The sequence below is a fragment of the Prunus avium genome, chromosome 2 (genome assembly GCF_965620075.1).
Source record: "Prunus avium chromosome 2, drPruAviu1.hap1.1, whole genome shotgun sequence".
NCBI classification, from domain to species: domain Eukaryota; kingdom Viridiplantae; phylum Streptophyta; class Magnoliopsida; order Rosales; family Rosaceae; genus Prunus; species Prunus avium.
This window is the reverse complement of record NC_142285.1, coordinates 37,022,149-37,044,670: the sequence shown is the minus strand read 5'-3', so window position 1 is coordinate 37,044,670 and position 22,522 is coordinate 37,022,149. Positions and strand designations below refer to the sequence as shown.

The 22,522-nt window shown below is 35.9% G+C and overlaps 2 protein-coding genes across 9 annotated transcripts; both read left to right on the top strand.

Annotated features, from left to right (window-relative positions):
* The first annotated feature begins 629 nt into the window (after nucleotides 1-629).
* LDA (limit dextrinase) lies at nucleotides 630-11,380 on the top strand. 8 transcript variants are annotated; one of them, XM_088248895.1, is made up of 28 exons: nucleotides 632-1,089; nucleotides 1,446-1,581; nucleotides 1,670-1,722; nucleotides 1,914-2,022; nucleotides 2,379-2,515; nucleotides 2,596-2,795; nucleotides 2,973-3,122; nucleotides 3,568-3,628; nucleotides 3,993-4,113; nucleotides 4,708-4,798; nucleotides 4,882-4,975; nucleotides 5,291-5,386; nucleotides 5,490-5,630; nucleotides 5,855-5,905; nucleotides 5,991-6,061; nucleotides 6,225-6,317; nucleotides 6,656-6,746; nucleotides 7,091-7,150; nucleotides 7,556-7,612; nucleotides 8,148-8,216; nucleotides 8,774-8,830; nucleotides 8,910-8,984; nucleotides 9,564-9,652; nucleotides 9,906-9,983; nucleotides 10,148-10,286; nucleotides 10,493-10,602; nucleotides 10,697-10,796; nucleotides 10,955-11,380. In XM_088248895.1, the coding sequence occupies exons 1-28, from the start codon at nucleotides 844-846 to the stop codon at nucleotides 11,063-11,065; spliced, it is 2,886 nt and encodes a 961-aa protein (XP_088105021.1). In that variant the 5' UTR covers nucleotides 632-843; the 3' UTR covers nucleotides 11,066-11,380. The 8 variants fall into 8 exon arrangements, 6 of the variants coding, with proteins under 6 accessions (XP_088105024.1, XP_088105022.1, XP_088105023.1 ...); XM_088248893.1 differs by having other exon boundaries at nucleotides 7,046-7,150; XM_088248894.1 differs by having other exon boundaries at nucleotides 633-1,089; nucleotides 7,066-7,137.
* Nucleotides 11,381-18,699: 7,319 nt separating this feature from the next.
* Nucleotides 18,700-20,197, top strand: LOC110765499 (C2H2-type zinc finger family protein). The gene has a single exon (XM_021968631.2). The coding sequence runs from the start codon at nucleotides 18,967-18,969 to the stop codon at nucleotides 20,101-20,103; it is 1,137 nt and encodes a 378-aa protein (XP_021824323.2). The 5' UTR covers nucleotides 18,700-18,966; the 3' UTR covers nucleotides 20,104-20,197.
* The last annotated feature ends 2,325 nt before the right edge of the window (nucleotides 20,198-22,522 follow it).

Genomic DNA, 22,522 nt, shown 5'->3' with positions numbered 1-22,522 from the left:
GTTTATGGTCTCTCCAACCATTAAATTCTGGTTCTGTACCTGTGAGTTACAATCCATCATCACTGTATGTTACATTGACATTCAATCTTAATCATAACTTATTGACATGTTTACTAATCAAAAATCGAGATAAGCATGAATCAAGTTAACCAAGAATATGAATCATGCATTCCAATTAAAACTATCCATCATGAATCAGGATGAAAAAAAAACATTTTGATTAAGAAAATGCCCTTAAACAAAATATGTTTTATTTCCAAGGACAACAATTTTTCACATGAAAAAAATTATTTGTGAGGGGTATTTTTTGGCAAGAAAAATTTGATTCCCTTTCATCCCTTTCCCATCCCACGCAAATCTTTTCAATGTCAGGAATCAAGAATCAGATTTGTTGTGACCCCACGTTCATTCTACCGTGTAAGTAAACAAAGGAGTCATCTACGATGGGAATGAATCCCATTCTACCCACCTTGGCAAATGAGGTTGGGCTGCCACGCAGTTCTATGTTTTCTTTTGAGTTGTAAGTTGTCGTTTTGGTTAGTCCCGAAAAAAAAAAATTGTCATCTTGGTGAAATATTAATTCAAGGATAACATTATATAACAGTTAGTCGGGAAGAAGGTGAGTAGCAATTTGTTTTTTTCTTTTTTGGAAAGAACACTTTGTCATTTTGGTTAGCTCCACTCTTAAATAGCCAATCAACGGTAATTTAGAATAAAACTGACTACAGAAGAGAGAAGAAGAAAATCAAAGAATAAATTTTTAGTGGGTAGAGCAAACAGAAATGATCTGAAAGCCAGCACAATTCAGAGGTTCACACAGACTCTTTCTCTGAAGGAAAACCAATGCCTTTATATACCTCTCCATTTCTTCTTTACCCGTCACCAACTGCTCCAACTGTCAACTGCCATTTCCCTCGTCGACGCGGCGCCACGTGCCCTTCATCTTCTCTACGGCGCCGTTTCACCTCCAAAGTGAAACCCTTTCTCCCACTTCCACTCCATTCCGCCAAGGTTTTCAGAAAACCCAATTTGCAGTGCTCGGCCTCCTCCTTATCCATGTCTGCAGAGGAGTCCGCTTCGACCTCTCAGGTTTCTGCTCTCGCTCCCAAAACCTGTTGAGATTTTCCAAAGTGTTTTCCATGCTTTTTGGAAGCTAATGTTGCATTGAAATTTGGTACCAAAAGACAAGAAATTTGAAGTGCACTTCATTATTGGAACCCAAGTAGTTAAAAAATGGCCAATTTGAAGAAACAGAAGATGAATAAATTTGAATTTGTTGTGGGTTTTAATTAAAGGATTAAACTTTTTTACTGTTGTGGTTGGAGTCACTGACATTATGGTTAGAGAGTGAATGATTAAAATGGTAAATTGAATTATGATATGGCCATACCATGGAGGTTGATCTTTTTCGCTGTTCGTGCTAAGTTATGATCGGTGGGTTGCAGGGTAGCTTCTTGTATTCAAGGGCATTCTGGGTTAGTGAATCAATTATTGCTTGGAATGTGTATGTTGGAAATGGTTCCTGCTATTTATTGGCCAGTAAAACTGCTGCTTTATCTCTTACAAGTGATGGAATTCTAGGTAAGGACTTTACCAACTCTTACTCAGTAGTGAATCATAATTATTTCAAATCTAAGAATCAAGTATGATGAGACTTCTTTGCTAACAGGTGAGGATGTAAAAGTTAAGCTTGAAGAAGATAAACACGGGCTTCCAGAAAATGTAAGACGTTATGTTTTCTGTTGAAGTAGTGTTCATTTTAATTTTATTTTGGACCTATCAATGGTTGTTGTGGTTGGTCGTTTGTGGTTTGCTTGCATGTACCATCTTATTGCTGGTTTTTGCCTAATGTAACTTCTTGATAAGTTGAACACTTCTTAGAACTGACCATGTATCAAAATGATTGTTGTTAGGTGAAAGAAAAATTTCCTCATATCAAAGATTACAGAGCTTTTAATGTGCCCCCTGATTTGGACGCCAAACCTCTTCTCAAATGCCAATTGGCTGTTGCTACTTTCAATTGTAAGAACGTTGTTGCATTTGTTCTCTGCCAGTCAGTTATGATAAATGCACAATTAGATTAGCAATTGTCTTCCTAAGTCTTACAAAATGGCAAAAAAAAAAAAGAACACTGATTATTACCGTCTGTTTTCAAATTTCGATCTGTAGCCTTACACATGAGGGGAGTGTTGAGGCCTACATGTGATGGAGAGTGCTGAAATACATAAAACTCACCATTTCTAACACTTTTATAACAGAACATAGAGTCACTACCTTGTGTGTGATTTGTGCGCATCTTGATCAATATAAAAGTTCAATTGCAGTTGCTTAATTTCCAGCCAGTGAATATATGGTTGATCTGTTTTCATGTTATACAGCTGATGGAAGGTGCAGTGATGCTACTGGTCTGCAATTACCTGGTATCCTAGATGACTTGTTCTCATATAATGGTCCCCTTGGTGCACTTTATTCAAAACAATCAGTGTCACTTTACCTTTGGGCGCCTACGGCTCAGGTATCTTATATTTTATAAGGTTTTCACTAATGCTCTCTCGGTCCTACTTACTTAAGCAATCATTTGTTTTTTCAAAGCAGGAAGTATGTGTTTGCATTTATAGGGATCCATCAGGTGGGAGTTCCCTAGAAGTAGTGCAACTTGAGGAATTTAATGGCGTTTGGAGTACTAAAGGACCAAAAAGTTGGGAAGGCTGCTATTACGAGTATGAAGTGTCTGTATATCATCCTAGCACCTTGAGAATTGAAAAATGCTATGCAAACGATCCATATGCGAGAGGGTATGCTGGTTGTCTCATTTAGCCAACAGTTATCCTATAATACCTAAGGTGTTTTCATATTCTAAGGTTATGCAGCACTGCTATCCGCTAGTATGTAATTAGTCATGGACATTGATTTATATGCCTGCACATCGATATTTCCCATGATTTAATATTTTTTAATTTTTGTTGTAGCAGGCTCTCATCAGATGGCAGGCGGACATTGTTGGTCAATCTTGATTCTGATAATATAAAACCTGAAGGATGGGATAATTTGGTAGATGAGAAACCTGATATACTTTCTTTTTCCGACATAAGTATTTATGAGTTGCACATAAGAGATTTCAGGTAATTACTAGTTTTCATGTGATTTATAGTATTTATGAACTCAGCTTCAATTCTTACTTTTAGAAATTATTTTTGAAAATCATAAAACAACTTAAAGATTACACATTATAGGATTTCAAGTTGTGTTTAGCTACATAGAAGAGTTGTTGGTGAAAGAGACGTCTGGTGTCAAGTTTTATGCTGTATCACTTCCAAACCTCTCTCTCTCCCCTTCTCTGCTCCGATGCAACATAAATCCGGGGATCTATATAAGGCCACTTTGCGACAAAAAGAAATATGATGCCACTTTCAGCCAATTTTCTAGAAAGAGATCTCTATTGATATATGTTATGTTTAACTTTTAATGAGTAATATGTGTTCGTTTCTCCACATATGATTATCGTTTTGGTATTGAATGAACTCTGTAGGTTTACATTCATTTTAATATACTGAGTTGCCATTACAGTGCCAGTGACCAGGCTGTGCATCCTGAATTTCGTGGTGGATATCTTGCCTTCACTTTGCAGGTAATTCTGTTATTCTGCCCTGATGATTGACAAATGTAGTTCCTAGAAGATATGAAATTTTCTGTATTAAGAGGGGTGTTACCCAAGTATACCTGAAGTATACTAATTAAAAACATAGGTATAGGAATTAAAATGTAAAGAAACATTTTCATGAATGATTGTCTAGTGGATAAACTTTGCACACCAGAACTGGTCATGCTTAGTTTCCTTTGTTTGTGTATCTTGAACAAGCTTGTTTCATCTGATTGGTGTTGTGTAAGCATTCTAGTTATTCAGTTTCATGTAGATCTTACACGATGGATGAAAGGAAAAGTAAATTCTATGAGAGTTTACCGATTAACAGTATGTATTTAAATGCTTGAAGGACTCAGCGGGTGCAATTCATTTGAAGAAATTATCAAATGCTGGTATAACTCATGTTCATCTACTGCCAGCCTTCCAATTTGCAGGTGTTGCTGATGAGAAGGAGAACTGGAAAAGTGTAGGTAAGGGAATTCATTGTTCTCTCTCAATCCCTACACTTAAAAATAGATAAAACAATGTTCTTTTTTGGCTGTAGATAAGCTTTCCAGCCTGGAAAAGTTCATTATTACTGCAAAGTTGAATTATTTTCAGTACTCGTGCTTCTTTATTCTTCTTCTTCTTCTTCTCTCTCTCTTGAGAATTTCTTTGAATTTGTTGTAGTTGGTGATTTCTTATAGAAATACATACATGTGGCTGAGTAATGTTTATATACAGTTTGTATGTATGTATGCATGTGTCTGTGGATCCCGAAAAGAATAACAAGTCTATGCCGGATCTAGCTCTATTTGAAGTCATAGAGAAAATGCGCTGAGATATATAATTAAGAATTATAGATAAGCATGTGGGACATGAGTGGAGCCGGCTCCCATTCAGGGGTTCTCACATCATGGGAAAACAAGTTCAAATGGAAAGGGTCCTTTCGCATTGATGTTGATACCAAGCAGAATATGATGTATGAGTTATCCGTGTATAGATTGGTGTTGCGGAAATAATGTGGTTGGGCTTAAAGTAGTTAAATTGTCTTGTAACCATTCCTCTGTATGACATATGGCCAGATCCTGAGGTGCTTGAAAAGTTTCCTTCAGATTCAGATGAGCAACAAGCTCTAATTACAGCTATCCAAAATGATGATGGGTATAATTGGGGGTATGCTCCTGCCAGTTTGTTTTTCATTGTCAATTTAAGCTACTTTTTGGCTTGATCTTTATTTTTCATTCTGTCTTTTGAAGGTACAACCCTGTTCTCTGGGGGGTCCCTAAAGGAAGCTATGCAAGTAATGCAAATGGTACATACCGTGCAATTGAGTTTAGGAAGATGGTTCAGGTCTGGATATTGTGTTTTCACTTCACTAACTGTGCCAAGAATCTTGTGTTTAATGCTTCTTGTGTAGATAATTAAGTTATGGAATGCGCAGTCAATTTAAGTTTTGCTTCTGTTTTCCTAACTGGCTCTGTATTCTCTCATTTTCGAATTTCATTGACTTGCTGTCTTTCAGGAGATACAAAATAATTTCTCTTTCCCTCCCTCCCTATTTTCGTCCGACTTTCCTGTTTTTTGCTTATAGTGGTCCCTTGTATGCCTCCTGTTTAATTGGGTGAAAAATAATGGGAAAAAGGTTGTATTGGTTGCTGGTTGCAGGCGCTTAACCGTTTTGGCCTTCGCGTTGTCTTGGACGTTGTTTACAATCACTTGCATGGTAGTGGGCCCGTTGATGATAATTCTGTTCTTGATAAGGTCGTGATTTGTCATTAGATGCCATATAGACTGCTGTCATGTCTTATATGTCTTCCTGATTGGTTTGTCCATTCTTCTGTTGTGATTTTAAGTTTATTTACAGATTGTTCCAGGATACTACTTGAGAAGAAATGCAGATGGCTTTATTGAGCATAGTACATGTGTGAACAACACTGCTAGTGAGCATTTTATGGTTGAGCGCTTAATTGTTGATGATCTATTGCACTGGGCAGTTGATTATAAGGTGAGAGTTTACTCGTCAAATGGTGTCTTAAATACCTCAAAGCAGCTTCTCATAGTCACATTTGAAATGAAAACTCTTTTATCCCTGGTCAGCATGAATTATTATTTTTTTCATATGTATAATGTGTACTGATTTATTATTGGATTGTAAAAGGTTTGAACTTTTATCCTTTTAAGTTTTAACGGGAGATTCTGAAATGATTAATCATCTGACTATTTTGGCAGGTTGATGGGTTCCGGTTTGATCTTATGGGTCATATAATGAGAAGAACAATGGTATTTTACTCTAATAAGCCAGTTACATGGTGCAATGAGTGGATGTGCAATAGCCATGGGCCTAAAGATACTAATTTGTGCACAGGTGAAAGCAAAAGATGCACTCTGCAGCCTAACAAAGGAAAGGGATGGAGTTGATGGTTCAAGTATCTACATGTAAGTTTCGAGCTACTCAATATTTTCATTTAAGACACTTTCTATTATTGTGGCTATGGAAATTGGTGCTTGAATTTTTTTATGTACCTGTTGTTTGGTTTATTGTTCCTGAATATTTAGCATGATTTTGGCTCAATGTTCCCTTTTTACCCCTTTTATCAAGATATGGTGAAGGATGGGATTTTGGTGAAGTTGCCAACAATGGGCGCGGAATAAATGCCTCGCAGATCAACATTCATGGAACTGGAATCGGGAGGTACCATTTTTCCTTTTCCTTTTAATGGAGTAACATTTGTTTTCCTTACTGTGTTGGAACTAGGAAATGGGATTGTTTTCCTTTTTTGATTTATTTCTCTCCTTATCCAAATATTCAGAAGATACACAGAAATAGATAGGTACCTTGGTTTAACTTCAACCTTGTACTGGAATGGCTTGTCTTAGTCAAATGTGAATTCAGTGGGAATTATATATACTAGCGTTTCCCTTCTTCTTTTTCTCACTGCCTGGTGCCTATAGCTATGTGTTGGTTTATCTAGAGAGAATTGCCTTATTATGTCAAGTATTCTTATTACCTGTGTTTTGGGAATCCATTAGTTTTAATGATCGAATACGGGATGCGATACTTGGTGGATCTCCATTTGGCCATCCTCTTCAGCAAGGATTTGTGACTGGACTACTCTTGCAGGTATATAAAGACTGCTTCAAATTTAATATTGGTTTCTTGCTAACGTGTGCTAAGTTGCATGAATATACTCTATATGCATGTATGGATAGAGTGGGTGACTCAAGACGAGGATAAGGTGAGGTGTAGTTAGCATGATCAACATATATGGAAAAAGAGCGTCACTCTATTCTTACATCTTTTGTTGTAACTTGTATAACTGAAGTAGTAATATGCATATTACTACACTTTTGAATCTTATTATGAGGAAAAGTGCTTTCTTGTGTAGAATATATCATTGTTTCAGTACTAATAGTTAGTAGATTTATTCTTGCTTCTGTAGCCTAATGGTCACGATCATGGTCCAGAAGCTGTTGCAGAACACATGCTTGCTGAATCAAAGGATCATATTCAGGTATCTCATCCTGGTGCATTCTCATATTTCTAGCGTTTTCTTTTTGACCAGACACTGGACTCCATTATTTTCTTAGTCCATTGTACAAATCAATCACGAAAATCTGTTAGATGGCAACAATGCTGTATTGTTGGAATCTGCTGCATTAGCAGACAAGAACTGATAGGTTTCTTCCACTGGGGGATAAGAACTTTCAGTCAGAAACGAAGTTCTCTGTGGATGGGTACTTTGAAGTTTCTTTTTCATGTCATTTCTCATCTCTTTGAAGTTTTATTTTGTCTACCTTTATGTAACTATTTAAATGACATATGGATCCATATCTTGTTTTCTTCCTTTGGGTGATATTGCAGAAGTCGTTGTAAGCCATAATTCCTTTTTTTCTTATGTGATTATATCTAATTCATGTATGGTAATTCAGGTTGGCATGGCTGCAAATCTGAGGGACTTTGTTCTAACCAATTGTGAAGGGAAAGAGGTATACATTAATTCCAGAGGATAAGTCTGTTGCAGTATATTGTCTAATATCTAAACTTGCACTTTGCCTCCAAAAACCCAGGTCTGGCCCTGCTTTTGGGAACAATGGATAACTGGACAAAATTTAATTAGCTTATAATCTTGTGATCTAAGCTTGGAAGATTTCTCTGCTACAAGAGAGCTAATTCATTTTGATATCTACGATTTGATGAACAACTTCTTCTTTTGTTTTGACCTCTTGTCTAATCTTCAATGTCTCTTCCCATAAATCATAGATTGCAGCAACTATTGCTGAATATGGCTGTATGCCACAATCCATTTTTTTAATTATTTAATTTTAGCCTGGAATAACTCATACAATCCATTAATCTCGCATCAGCAATGAATTCCTACCATTCACACAGAAGCTCCTTGTTCTAGTGTGATTTTTAGCTGAAAGATTTGTTTCTAACACAGTTACACCATACCATTCGTTTCTGTTGATGCTATAGCTGAAAATGAACTACCTTGGCATTTATATATGTTGATTTCTGCAGGTAAAAGGATCAGAAGTATTGACATATGGTGGGACACCTGTAGCATATACTTTATGTCCTACTGAAACTGTAAGGATCCACATCCGAATTCATGACTTTAGTTCTTGCGATTTTGTGTCTATGATCACCTGTTTGAATATACTTGATGTTGTTTGAGCCATTTTTTTATACCCTCAACCGATTTAGTGAATGTGTGATTTGAGATCAATAGGCGAGTGCCAGCGGTCAAGTGGGCTTAGCAAGTCCTAATGTCATTTCGATACTAGCCGGTGAGAAATGGAAACCCTGAGGATCCAATGAGATAGTTAAGGAACCCTGGAGACTAGGGATGTTAGATGAATTTTTAGTGAATCCAGAGTCCAATCCAATATTTAGATAGTTTGAGATAAGGAAAGTGAAAAAATACCTCATGGCATTGAGAGTTTCATCAAAGGGTACTCTCTAAAGATGATGGAAAGAATCAACATTAGGATCATCAATGTTCTCTCTTCGTACGTCCCTCCAAATAGATATCAACATTAGGATCATCCATGTTAATGTATTTGCTCATATTGATGTTTTAAAGGTACTCTGATGTTTATTAACATGGAAAAATCATACCATTGACTACTTGGATTGTTTTCCAGATCAATTATGTTTCGGCTCATGACAATGAAACTCTGTTTGACATAGTGAGTCTGAAGGTATGATCAATGTACTTCTACAGCATTTATTTTACTTCAGATTTTTAATTTCTGATCTGACTCAATGCATTACTTGTAGACTCCAATGGCAATTTCTGTAGAGGAGAGATGCAGGATAAATCATTTGGCGACAAGTATAATAGCACTAGCACAGGTTTTAAATGCTATTAAAAGTTAATTAAATACAAATTCATGTACATTTTCATTTTTCTCTATATGATTTTGTTTTACACAATTGCGTTGACTATAGGCTATGAAGTGTCTGTAGTGTACTATAAAGTGATACTTATGAAAGGCTGGCGAGTTTGTCTTTTTATCCTTATTATTGGTTACAAGACGTTTCTTAAATTCAGGTCATTTTGGGGGAACAGCCTCTTATGGATAATGATGGATTGAATACCATCTCCTATACGCGGTATAAATAATGGATGAAGAACTACCGAGTCTTTGTTTTCCGTGTGAGTAACGGAGAGATCCAAATTTTAACATTTGTTTCAAGTAGAATGAACTTGCATTGACACTTAGTATAGTACCCCCAAATGAAATATATTCCAACTTCATTAGTTGACCATTTTCAGCAAGCTTGACTAACCTTAGTTGGGACTGTGATTTTCTGAGGTCAATATCAGCAGGCTGTTAGCATTATTTATATGTTTAATAATGAGTTTTTCTATAATCAATTTTCTGGTATATTGTATGATCAATCATTATTTAAATGATTTCCTAATTTTAGGGAATACCATTTTTCCACTCCGGCGATGAGATACTGCGGTCGAAATCACTTGATCGTGACTCGTACAATTCTGGTGATTGGTTCAATAGGTCAACTTCTAGTTCTCAAGTTCCTATCTAAATTATGATTTTTACATAAAATTAAAATGGGCAATCATATTTTTAACTTCTAGAATGAGTATATGATCTCCATCATAATACTACTTCCAAGTTTCAAGTTGGATGCTTTCCGTGTTAAGTAGAATCCCACTCCTTTGTCATATTTTCTAATCGAGTAATGAATGCCAGCTGTAACATGTATCCGTCCTTCTCATATATTACATTTGGTTGGTATGATTCTCAGGCTGGACTTCACTTATAGTTCTAACAATTGGGGTGTTGGCCTTCCTCCAAAAGAGAAAAATGAAAAGAGCTGGCCGCTGTAAGCACTCATGTATTTCCACATCATTTGATCCTGTATATCTCTTAGTGAGGTTGACATTTGATGCAGAAACCCTTGCTAATGGTGTGTCTGGCATCAGACCCTTTAGAGTGACTGGTATACTGTGTCCATTAATAATTTCTGGTTCTGTTTCTTTGTTTCAGATTCAAGTCAAGATTAGCAGATCCATCCTTTAAGCCTCAGAAGAGTCACATCATCACTGCTGTGGAAAATTTCTCAAATTTGTTACGTATTAGGTACTCTTCGCCACTTTTCCGTTTGAGGACGGCAAATGCTATTCAGGTGAGAGGCCTTGTACACACACTTATGTTCTAATACAAAAGTAATAAGTTTTTATCCTGGAATTGAAATTGAAGGAAAAGTATACACATACTTGTTGTATAACAGCAGAAGATTATGAGCAGAAAATGCTCTGAGAATGCAAACACTAAGGGACAACAAACCAAATTCACTCCCCAAGTTTTAATACATAATATTCAATTTTCCAGGAACGGGTACGTTTCCACAATACTGGCCCTTCACTGGTCCCTGGAGTCATAGTAATGAGCATTGAAGATGGTCATGAAGGAGTGCCAGGGTTATCTCAGCTGGATCCAATGTCAGTATCAATAATCTCAAACCTTAATTTTTTTTCTTTTTATGATGCCAATGATCGGTAGAATAATTCATTTATAAACATTTGTGCTGCACAGCTACTCATACATTGTGGTTATCGTCAATGCATGTCCAACTGAGGTGTCATTTGCAAGTCCTTCTCTTCAGGCTCGTACTCTCCAATTGCATCCTAAGCAGGTAAATCACTCACGTGTTGAGGTTAAGGCTGTTATTTTCATATTGTTTCTTTCTTCCAGCTCATATCTACTCGCTGAGTTCATATCATTTGAAGTTGCTTCAAATGTAGACTTCCTTGATTTGTTTTCTTATAGATCTTTAACATAAACTTTGTCTAGGTAATGTCAACTGATGAAATTGTCAAGAGATCTACGTACAACGCTTCCGCAGGATGTTTTACTGTGCCTCCAAGGACTACGTCCGTGTTCGTTGAGCCTAGGGGAGTTTGAGTAGCTCTGCTGTAGACATGGTCCGCTAAGGATGTCATAAGTTTTGAGTGCCATGGTTGACTAGAGTATGGTTCATATCTACTTGTTGGCGTACGCTTAGCCTCAACATCAGTGGTTTTGGTTCTGCTGTGGAGGAGTGGGAGAGGCAAAACCCAATGATTTTCTTTTTAGGCACTCATAAGTATTCAGTGGAAAACTGAAAAAATATACAAACACAAGTTGTATAAAAATTGGGCAACTCTATTTGCATCTAGCGATGCACAAAATGCACTCTCTAAATATTGAGATAATGCACGACGAGTTTTGTTTAATAAATCAAGAAGGCAATAGCTCAGTTTGCACCTTCGAAGCAGTTTAAAAAAAAAGTAAAAACGATGGTCTAAAGTATAAAGGGAGGGGGTTCTCACACACACGCCACGTTGCCGTTCGGATTTGAACTTGAGATCACTAGTTTGCAAGTCGATGCCCCTTTTTACTGGGCTAAACTCCATTGGCGAACAAATCAAGAGCGCAATGTGGTTCTTTTATTGAATAAATGATGTTTACCGGGTTCGAGTTTGAATTCTCTCTACATCACTTTCCCTTATTCGAGTTTGAATGAATTAGCACATGTACCTTGCTCAACCACATAATGGAATAGGGTTTCTATCTATTTTTCCCAGTTAAGCAGATTCTTCAACTCAAATCCCAAAAGTTTCAATCTTTATTTTCTTAGTTTTCACCCAAATTGAATTTGGTTTTTTCTTCAATTTTTTAGAATTTCAATACACAATTACCGAATTCCAGTTTCAATTCCAAGTAAGCACGTATGAACTCGCTTGGTATTTGGAGGTTTTTTAATCTTTTTATTGTCAATAAAAGGAAATAACAGAGTTTTTGGAGTAGGGTTTTTTGTTTATGTTTGAGTAGAGTTGAATATGGTGAGTAGGGTGTACTTATTAAAATTACATTTATTTCATAATTCAAAATATCCTTTTTGGTAATTTTATATTATGATAAATTAGTAATTTAATAAATAATTTGATAGTAGGGTGTACTCAGTTATTTTTAGGGTTCATTTAGCACCACTCTTTTCTTTTTAGGAAATACTTTTCTGATGAAGTTGTTGCTGACATAATTTTATTTTTTATCTTTTATATTTAGCAAATCATTGGGCTAGATTTATCCTCCTGATGAAGCCCAAACTCTGATTAGGATGTCAAGCAATTAATGTCCCCACATTGTTATCACTCCATTTGATAGAAACCCAACCTGTTTAAGGTCATGTTTTTTGCTGATTAAAAATCTCGTGTCTCATTCTCATGAACCCATTTGCAAATTGCAACCTCAACCGCCACTCCCATGCCTTGTTTTGAGCAATCAATCTGCACCACATTGGCTTTTCAGACCTCTACCAATTTCCCCTTGTTGCACATGCCTCAATAATATTAATACCCAAAAAATAAAATAAAAATAAAATAAGAAACAGTAAGTGACAAGTAAAATATTGTTAATTTTTTAGTGAGTGGTAATATCTAAGAACAGATGTTTTAATTTAATTGTTTCTATAATTTGGGTTTTTAAAGCTTAATCTTTTCTAATAATTTGTTTCTTGCTCTGTTGGAGTTGTACATGTAGGCATGAAGAAATTGGTCGTTGTCATATGAGTATTGGGTGGTGGTTGTGTCCCTTGAAAGCAAAAAAATACACTTGAAAATCTCAATTAATTAAGTCGTAATCTTTCAATTTTATTTAACACCCACCACTTCCACTCTCAAGTAGCAGCAGAGAGAGAAAGTGAGTGAGAGAGAGAGAGAGAGTAATAATATTAATAAAGAGAAAAATCATATTCAACACTAATTTCATATTGATTCAATTCTGAATTTGGAGAATGACAGTGGCAGGGATATGTTATTTTCCTTCTCTAAATCTAATTCCAACACTAATTTCATATTGAACCACTCAATTTTTTGGACAATGACTTTGGCGTCTGTATAGATGAAGGCAAGTTGATCAAATCTCAAATTTTTTTTTTGAGCAATTTGTTTACTATTTAGGTTCCATACTGGAGGTGACACTAGCTTGGCTCTTTTTTTTTTGGTCAAGCTCCTTTTGAGTTTATTGTCATCCTTTTAAATTATCCACAATTTAACATTATTTTTTTGAAAATATATTTTACTCACAAGTCAGCGCCAAAAATTATGTATATTTGTAAATAATCCAAATTATTAGTTCCTTCTCTCTGTATAAATAAGAAAAAAAATGACTAAAAAGGAGGAAAAAAGAAAAAGAAAATTGGGTCAACTAGCTAGCCAGCAGTGAACATTTTAAGTCAGAACTTCCAGGTATAGACTATGTCATATTGATACTCAGATCTAGCAAAGGTGAATTTTATTTTAGGAGCAATATTTTAATTCCAAATGTTAATTACAATTACAAAGATATATAACGAACATTTTTTTTTCCAGGCCAGTTAAGAAGGAGATGGGAGGTTTTCTCACACACTGCAAGTCAATGCCCTTTTACCCACTCGGCTAGATCCGTCGGCTATAGGCCTGGGCGCGGATCGGTTTGGAACGGTAGAGGGCTCTTCCGTTAACCAAACCAAAGACTTCGGTAGACCATTTTCTCTTCCGTTAACCAAACCAAAGACTTCGGTAAACTTCGGATCGGTTAACCTAACATTCGGTTCGGAACGGGTCGGTACGCCGGTAGTACCGTAATAAAAACATACTAATAAAAATACAATTTATAATACTTTCACATAACATAAGTTCTTGAACAAATACACCAAATTATCCTTTTAAAATATAAAAATCTAATAACCTAATTCATCCAAGTATGAAATCAAACAACTTAGTCACTATATCATTCAATATGTCCTCAAGATGAATTGGGAGCCACTTGTGTTTGTTGTTTGAACTTTTGAGTGTTCTTTTTATTGGGTTTAGGGTTTAGGGTTTAGGGTTTAGGGTTTAGGGTTTAGGGTTCATAAATTCATAAATTCATAAACATAGGAAGTTCATAAATTCCTCTCTGACCAAAAAGTGCTACAGTACTTGGATAAGTGATACAATGGTGATAAAGCAGTGATACAATGGTGATAAAGTAGTGATACAATGATGATAAAGAAGTGATACAGTAGTGATAAAAGAGTGATACAAAATGCTGATTGTATTTACCTTTGGTTTCTTGTTTTGTATTTAAATAATAAAATAAGTATAAATATCGGATCGGTACGGGTTTCCGTCGGGTTAGGAATTTTGTTTCCGTTAACCAAACCAAACATTTCGGTACGGATCGGATCGGAATAATTAAAATTAAAAAATAATTATTTAACCAAACCAAACCAAACCGTCGGTACGGTACGGTCGGTACGCGGATAATTCGGATGAGATGCCCACCCCTAGTCGGCTATAATAAACTTATTAATACAATTTTAAATTAGACCCGTTCTGATCACTTGTTAATTAATTAGTTTGATTAAGCATGCCCACAAGCTCAGCAAACACATTGTTTGTCAAGAGAGGGAGAGGGAAAAGGATGTCTTTTCTGTAAAAATTAATCAGAGACTGAGAGAGTAGTGACCTCACTAAAATTTGGAACATATATATCATAACTAGATCTACCTCTCTCAACCCTACCTGTCTGTATTATAATTAGGTAGATCCCAATGGCAATCATTAATCCTATGTTTTCTACTGTGCATGCCTAAAATTGACTTGTGCAAAAACAAAAACTTGTGACTTGTGTTGTGAATTTGATCTCATAATTTGATGGACATATATATATACACATATTCATTCATTTATTCATTCGTTCGTTCTGTTACACATTAAAAGTTTGAATCAATATTTAATCATTTTGGTGTTTTGGGTTGCGTAGTTGCAACAAACATGTTCCATTGAGTGGCTCAGAAGCCACAAAATCTCTCTCTCTCTCTCTCTCTCTCTCTCTCTCTCATGGATGACTTGTTGCATTAAAAAAAAGGAAAAGTCGGTTACATTCACTGGCATGGTTGCTCAATACTGGTTAGCAATAGCAAGCAATTATATTATATAGTTGAACATTAGTATATGTATGGTTTGTGTTGTCTTGTAGCAGTACGTACAGATGAAGTCATGGCTGAGTGGAGACGAGAGAGAGAGAGAGAGAGAGAGAGAGAGAGAGAGAGAGAGAGAGAGAGAGAGGAAGCCATGATTATTTCATGATCAGCAGAAGAATATAATCCTTTGCTTCTCCAATGACCAAAGCTTACTCTACTTAATTTCGTCTTAGGCTGGTTTTTGAGACCTTACGTGCCGCACACAACCTTATATATATATATATATATATCCATATCCAGATATTTCTTCAAGCCAAGAATAATTAATTTGTTAATTATTGATGCCAATGCCTGCATCTTGCTACATTTGGTAATATGACATTAATTAATGATAAAGTATATATATTTATATATGTATGTATCTATCTCTGTATATATACAGGGGTAAAATACTATATACATTATACCCATTCCATACGTATACGTATACGTAATTGTCATTTTAGTTTGTAAACCAATATGTAATTAACTAGGCCAATAATCCAGTTGCTTGCTATTCTATTTAGTTCTTGAAGATATAAATTTATTAATAATAACCACAATAATTGCCGTATCAGTAAACCCCAATGATGATCAACTTAAGATTAATTAATTAATTGATAATCATAGAGCTAATTGGGCAATATATACGACTGGCTTATACATCCTATATAACTATAAGAGGTGTCCCATAAATTAAAGATGGTTATGCATAAAGATATGGCTGCAGGGTCAACAGCACACATGAACTGATTGATTACAGACAAAATAGTGTGCATAATAATGGCACATCACACACTCACAAAGATACTTATCCATATTACTTCTATATTTTAAAATTAATTAATATTTAGCAGCATTGAGAAGCAAACCAGCTTACCCTAACTTCGAACATACTTGGTGCAACTGGGTTTGGTTATTGGCACTTGGGTTTTATAAAAATTAAAAAAAAAAGTTTTTTTTTTAAATTATAATTTTTTTATAAATTAATAAATAAAATAAAAAACTCGCTTTCAATTGTATATTTATACACTTGGGGCGTTTTTTGGTTTTCTTGTGGAAAATTCACTAGAGTAAAGCTAGGTTACATTGGTTTGCTGCTAGATTCGAGCCCTTAGAGTTGTGAATGGGAGAGTACCATAGTCATGATTATCTTTTGTACCCCATTAAAACCTGTATTGGGTCATTTGTTTGGGTTTGAAGGTGTAATTGGTTGCCTGTGTGGCTATTGTAATTGAGCCTCTCGGCTTTTATCAGTAAAGAAAATGATCACATGCTTATTTTGCGTGAAATATATTATATATCATTTTAAAATAAAAACCATGAGACTGAGAGAAAGGGAAAACGGAGGACTTTGTTTCATTTAATACCCACCAAAATAATGATTCAACAGGAAATCTTTCAACCCCAAGAAAAGAGAAAAGGCAAACTATTGAATCAAAGAAGAAGAAGAAGAAGAAGATGGGTATGATGTTTTCTAATATAAAAGTTAGGGTTAATCTGATTAAAACTTTACATTGCACAGAAAACCAAGAGATACATATATATACATTTATGGCAAAATGGTACCTATTTTAGGAATGGTGATTGTTCCATTTCTGACTGAGTGATTACTAATACAATCGAATCTTTACACATAGTTAGCGGTTGAGCTGTAAGTATGGCTTTAATCTAATTGCCCCATAGATCTTGATCATCATGAAAGCCATGAATTTAGAGGAATTCAGATTTAGTGGGATGTAATTTCCCTAAAAAAAGGAAAAGAAAACCCCCAAAGATAGGGTAGTTAAATCACTAGTTGCTAAGTTTGGCCACAAAATCCGAGATAAACTCTGGTATCCCTAGTTTCATACCGGTTGTGTCTTTCTCACACATTATGCGACAAGAAACTAGTGTAAGAAACCGGTGTAACCAAGTTTTTCTTCCGAACCCCAAAAAAGATAAGAAGAAGACACACAAGAATTGCATGTAATGTGTGGTCATGCAAGCATGACACTATACTTGACAGCATATAGTGTCATACATAGAATAGAGAATAGAAGACAAAGATTTAAAAAAAAAAACAAAAAGATGGAAAATGTTGAGAGAAGTGGGAGTTGGGGGAGCACCGCAGATTCCGTGGTTCCAGGCTTGCACTCCAATCATCTTCTCAATACACAAATCGTTGAGGCAAAGTAATGGGCTTTGCCCTTCTTTCAGCCTTTGCCCCTTTGCCTTTGCTTTGCTTTGCTTGCTTCCCTTCAACACACTATGTAAATTCCAATTCTCTCTCCTCTCTCTCTCTCTCTCTCTCTCTCTCTCTCAAATTGTATAAAATAGTATATGTATGTACACATGTACATGTGTATCTGCAGCCTGTATTTTGCAGTATCTTCAACAAGACGTGTTAGTAAAAGTGGGAGTGTAAATTCACCCACGCGCCTTGCTAACCTCTAGGCTCCACCACCATTTCATCTTTTGATAAAAAAGAAAAATATTGCCAATATAATCTAATGTGAGATTCCAATTCCAAGTGTTTTCGACTAGTAAGATTAAATTCATGCTTAATTAATCCATAACATACTTGTTCAAGATTTCTTCATTGCTAAATGCGTTATATTCTATCATTAAATGTTAAGTTACATATGAAAAAAGTTATAGTTTTAGTGGTAGAACACTTATCCTTACACTTAAAACAGACGGACAGTTTAATGCTCATTCTTTTTCCTTTTCAAATATTACTCATCTTTTGAACCCGTTAAATAATAAATTCTATGTTACACGTGAGATATAGGTCATTATAGAAGAACTATATACAGTAAAACATGTAATTAGGTGGGTGTATCATTTTTTTGTGTGGATCCATCTTCATGATTGATCTAATCTCTCTAAGAGAAGTGTATATATTCAAAGTTTCGACTACCAAACGCAGTTGAAATTAGGAATTTAGATTTAAATGCTTGTATTTGGAATTAGGATTAACTACTTGACAATAATTAGTTTAATATTAACATCTCATTGAAAAGAAAAGCAAAAATATAGTTTTGGCATAGTTGGTAAGTGATTTTAAAAAGTCTCACTTCCTTAAACCTCAATCAACAACTTGTGGCATTTATTAATTAGTAGTTTATCAGAAGCTTAGACTTTGCACCTAATTTGTGGGACAAGTACAAGTTGATTGTTGGAGAGTGAAGAGCTTAGCTAGGTGGCTCTACTAGCTAGTAGTGTTTGGGGAAATTGGAAAGTGGAGTACACGCGCCGTGGAGGTGAGAGTAGGATTGGAAGATATATGAGGGTGCATGGTAAATATGGTGCAACCTCAGCTTGTTTTGTTTGTTTTGTTTGCAATTTGGTGAAGTGCGTTGGCAAAGTGTGAGAAAGAGAGCATGAAACGGACTTTGCGTTTCACAAAAACCTCTCTTCTCTTTGGGGCTTACACTCTCAATCTCTAAATTTGCAACTCTTTTCCGTTATATTTGGTTTTCCTTGCCTTAATGTCTATCTATCCCACTCTCTAAAATTACAACTTCTTTTTTTGTTTTTTTTTCGGGTTTTTTTCTTCTTCGATGAATTAATTTCGAACGAAAAAAAAAAGATTCAAATTTTTATAAATACCTTGGAAGCTCAACAGAGATTGAGGGACTAAATCACAGTTAGTGTTGTATTTGGTGTATGGCCTTATAATTATTGTTGAGTCTCTCCAACATGTCATATCATTGGCTATATATATAATGTAATAACAGTCTTCCCTTCCTTGCTTCCTCCCTACCCATTAAATCTCTCTTTCTTCTCTCTCTTTCTCTGTCTCTCTTAAGCTCTAAATTCCAAGTCTGTTGAAGGTAGAGGAGGAGGAATTGCCATGGAAGCAGCAGGTGGTGGTGATCATCATCATCTTCATCAAGAGGAAGTCATCATGGGGTGCAAGGAACAACAACATAACAACATTATTATCAAGGGTAAGCGCACAAAGCGCTTGAGGCCCCAATCTCCAATTCCTTTTGCCATCCCAACAACCTCATCATCCCCGGAAGATGGCGGTGGAGGTGATGGAGGCGGCGAGAACGATTACATCAATAGTGCCACCAACTTGTCTCCCACCACATCTGCTGAATTCCAAGATAGCACCACAGAGGAAGAGGAGGACATGGCAAACTGCCTAATTCTGTTGGCACAAGGCCAATCTCGGGCTGCTTCTTCTTCCCCCAATCACCACCACCACCAACCCCATAACGATCACAACACTACAAGTCGAAGGTTCTTGGAGGCAACGACCACTGTGGGGCCCACCGTGGCCAAGGCGGGGACGGTGGCAGCAGCAGGAGGGTGTTATGTGTATGAATGCAAGACTTGCAACAGAACTTTCCCTTCTTTCCAAGCATTAGGAGGGCACAGGGCCAGCCACAAGAGGCCCAAGGCAAATATTGGGGATGATCAGAAAAACAAACACTTTGCAATTGGGTTGTTGGCATCAGATGAAGAAGACACACAATTATTCAAGAACAGCATTCTCCACAACAACAACAATACATCTTCTTCCCCACTTTCTCTGCATTTGAGCAACAGAGGGTTGGTTTTGAGTAGCAACAAGTCTTCTTCTAAGGTTCATGAGTGTTCAATTTGTGGGGCAGAATTCACATCTGGACAAGCCTTGGGAGGCCACATGAGGCGCCACAGAGCGCCAGCTGCAGCCAACACAACCTTGGCATTGACAGCTCCCTCAGTCTCTGCCTTTGAACCTCAGCAACATCAAAATCAACATCAACAACAACAACCCGCTAAGAAACAGAGAAGCATGTTGTCTTTGGATTTGGATCTCAACCTTCCAGCACCAGAAGATGATCACCATAGAGAATCTAAATTTGTGTTTGCAACATCAAAGCAGCAGCAGCAGCAGCAGCAACAGCAGCAACAACAGCAGCAGCAGCAACAGCAGCAGCAGCAGCAGCAGCAACCAGAAAGGTTAAGAACACAAATTCTGGTGGATTGTCATTACTAAAAGAAAGGTTAAGAATTTTTAGTGATTTCTTCACTCCAAATTGATGTCAAAAAGGTCAAACTTGATGTGAATTGCCACTTTAATTTTCTTTTAACTTCTTTTGTTATACCATTCAAAATTAGACCATTCTTTTGATTCTTTTGATTCATCTTCTTGACCATTGTTTAAAAAAAGAAAAAGAAATATATGGACTCTGATCAAATTCTTTGTTAAAGCAAATGTTAATTTTCTGTTCTTGCTGAAAAGTGCATGATCATGAGCAACTTTTTCTTTCTGCCTTTCAAATCTCAATTGGGTTTTTGTTGTTTCTACACTTAGAGATTCAGATAGCAAGGTAGAGCTTAATTTGTCACCATTATTACAACCAAAAAAATGTCATCTGGGTGGTGTAAGTTTCATTGTTTCATTTACAAGAAAGCCAGCCCCTGGCCCTCCTCTTTTATTTTTTATATTTTTTTTTCTCATTAATATAAGTGATAAGAATAGAATAAAAGCATAGAAAAGCCACTGAATTACTGCAATTCCCACATGAATCCACCCATCCTACTTTTTCTCTTTTATTCAATTAACAATATGCTACTAAAAAAATTATATCTACTTGCTATTTTTGTCACTTTCTTTGCTTTTGTCCAACTCTTGGCTTGTTACTTCCCCACTGTTACCACATAAGCAATATCTGGATATGATCCACTGTTTCATGACCCACAAAGCCATCAGTTTTAGGATTTTAAACATAGGAATTGAGAAAGTACTTTCTTTTTTCTTTTGTTGGGTTCTGAAAGTTTGAATATTGTCAAAGAACCCTAAATATATGAGCAATTCAAACATTAAAAAGTTACATTGTTTTGATCTTAGTATTGCAATTGGAACCCATAAATCTAAAGCAATTGTTTGCAATTTTGTAGCCGGGGAAAAAAAAGATGGTATTTACACGCAGTGCATTAGTTATATTATTGATCACATCTCTCACAATGTGACATTCTTGCTTATATAAATCATCAGTTCATTTCTATAAAATGAATTAATCGGAGAATTTGGAATTTTGGATTGAATTATATACTGTTAAGTACAGTTAGCTGCCACTAGAAAATGTGATCCCGACAACCCATGTAGTGTTAGTGGCTCATGTCCAATGCACATTTCGTAGTTGGAAGATTTTTGTTAGCTTTTGATATGCCAATCCGAAATGGTGGAGGATTTTTGGTTAGCTTTTGATATGCTAATTATTATGAGTAATGGTGATAGGGTTTGGTGGGCATTGGATTGGAGGACGTACCTAATTAGATATTGGGAAACTTATTAGGCTAACTAATTGAAGATTTGTGGTAATATGAAGGGTTATAGATCACGTGTAAGCACGAAGTTGCGATAATAACCATTGGAATTAAAGACAGAATTAAAACAAGACAAAGAGCCTTGTACACAATTGTACCAAATCCTCGTCCTCGACCTTGTATCATGGCGTTGTTAAGCATCAATTAGCTGTTTCTAAGTAAAGAGTTGGTGTCCTTGTCTACCTCATGAGAGAGAGAGAGAGAGAGAGAGAGAGAGAGAGAGAGAGATGAGTGTTCACAACAAGCTTAGAACATGACATGTAATCAAACTGAAAAAATTACCAACTTGGACCACCTTGAAATAATTAGCAGTGTAAGCTAAAATATATTGAAATTAGAATTACAAGGACTAAAAATAAAAAAATAAAAAAAAGGAAAAAAAGTCTACTCACAAAAAGCCATAAAAATTGACTTTAAAAAAAATATTTAATTGGAATCTGGTCATTATCATATTAGCATAAAATATTATACTGATAGAGTTGTGAAATTTCTCACAAAGTGGTCAATTTAATTCATCTTTTTATAAAGGGGGTGATAACTAGATGGATTTTGGTCATATTAGAAAGAAAAAAAAAAGAATGTGAGAATACTTACCACGAAATGTGCGATTCTTCATCACATTGAGCTGTAAATTGTCACCAAGGAATTGGCAGTAATATATATATATATATATATATATACCACCCAAACTTGGGCATTGTGGTTTAACAAGAAAGTTTGTCTTGCCTAATGGCTTCTAGTGTTCGTTGTATGCAACTCTGGTTAAACGACACAGCTCAAAAGTATTCATGTGGATTGTGATATGGTGGGGAGTAATTATGAGTTACTGTTCCATTAATTATCTAGCATCTCTGCAAAAGACGTGGTTAAGAGCAGTTACTATTGTATTGGAGGTACTAGATTCAATTTCCCCTTACCCCACACAAACTGTTAAAAATGAGAGAAAAACTCACATGTACCGATTCTATAAATTGGGCGTTAATTTATTTCTCGTCACGTGATAAAGAGAGATAAAATTGCAAAGAAACAACCGATGTACCAGGATAACCAAGTTTTTCTCTAAATGGACCGGACAAGAGTTCGTG

Excerpts from the sequence above, each read along its gene's own strand:
- LDA (XM_088248893.1), top strand. The coding sequence starts at position 844 with ATGCCTTTATATACCTCTCCATTTCTTCTTTACCCGTCACCAACTGCT. Across the intron at positions 2,023-2,378 it reads GGCTGTTGCTACTTTCAATT|CTGATGGAAGGTGCAGTGAT; the intron begins GTAAGAACGTTG and ends CATGTTATACAG. Across the intron at positions 2,516-2,595 it reads TTTGGGCGCCTACGGCTCAG|GAAGTATGTGTTTGCATTTA; the intron begins GTATCTTATATT and ends TTTTCAAAGCAG.
- LOC110765499 (XM_021968631.2), top strand. The coding sequence starts at position 18,967 with ATGGAAGCAGCAGGTGGTGGTGATCATCATCATCTTCATCAAGAGGAA.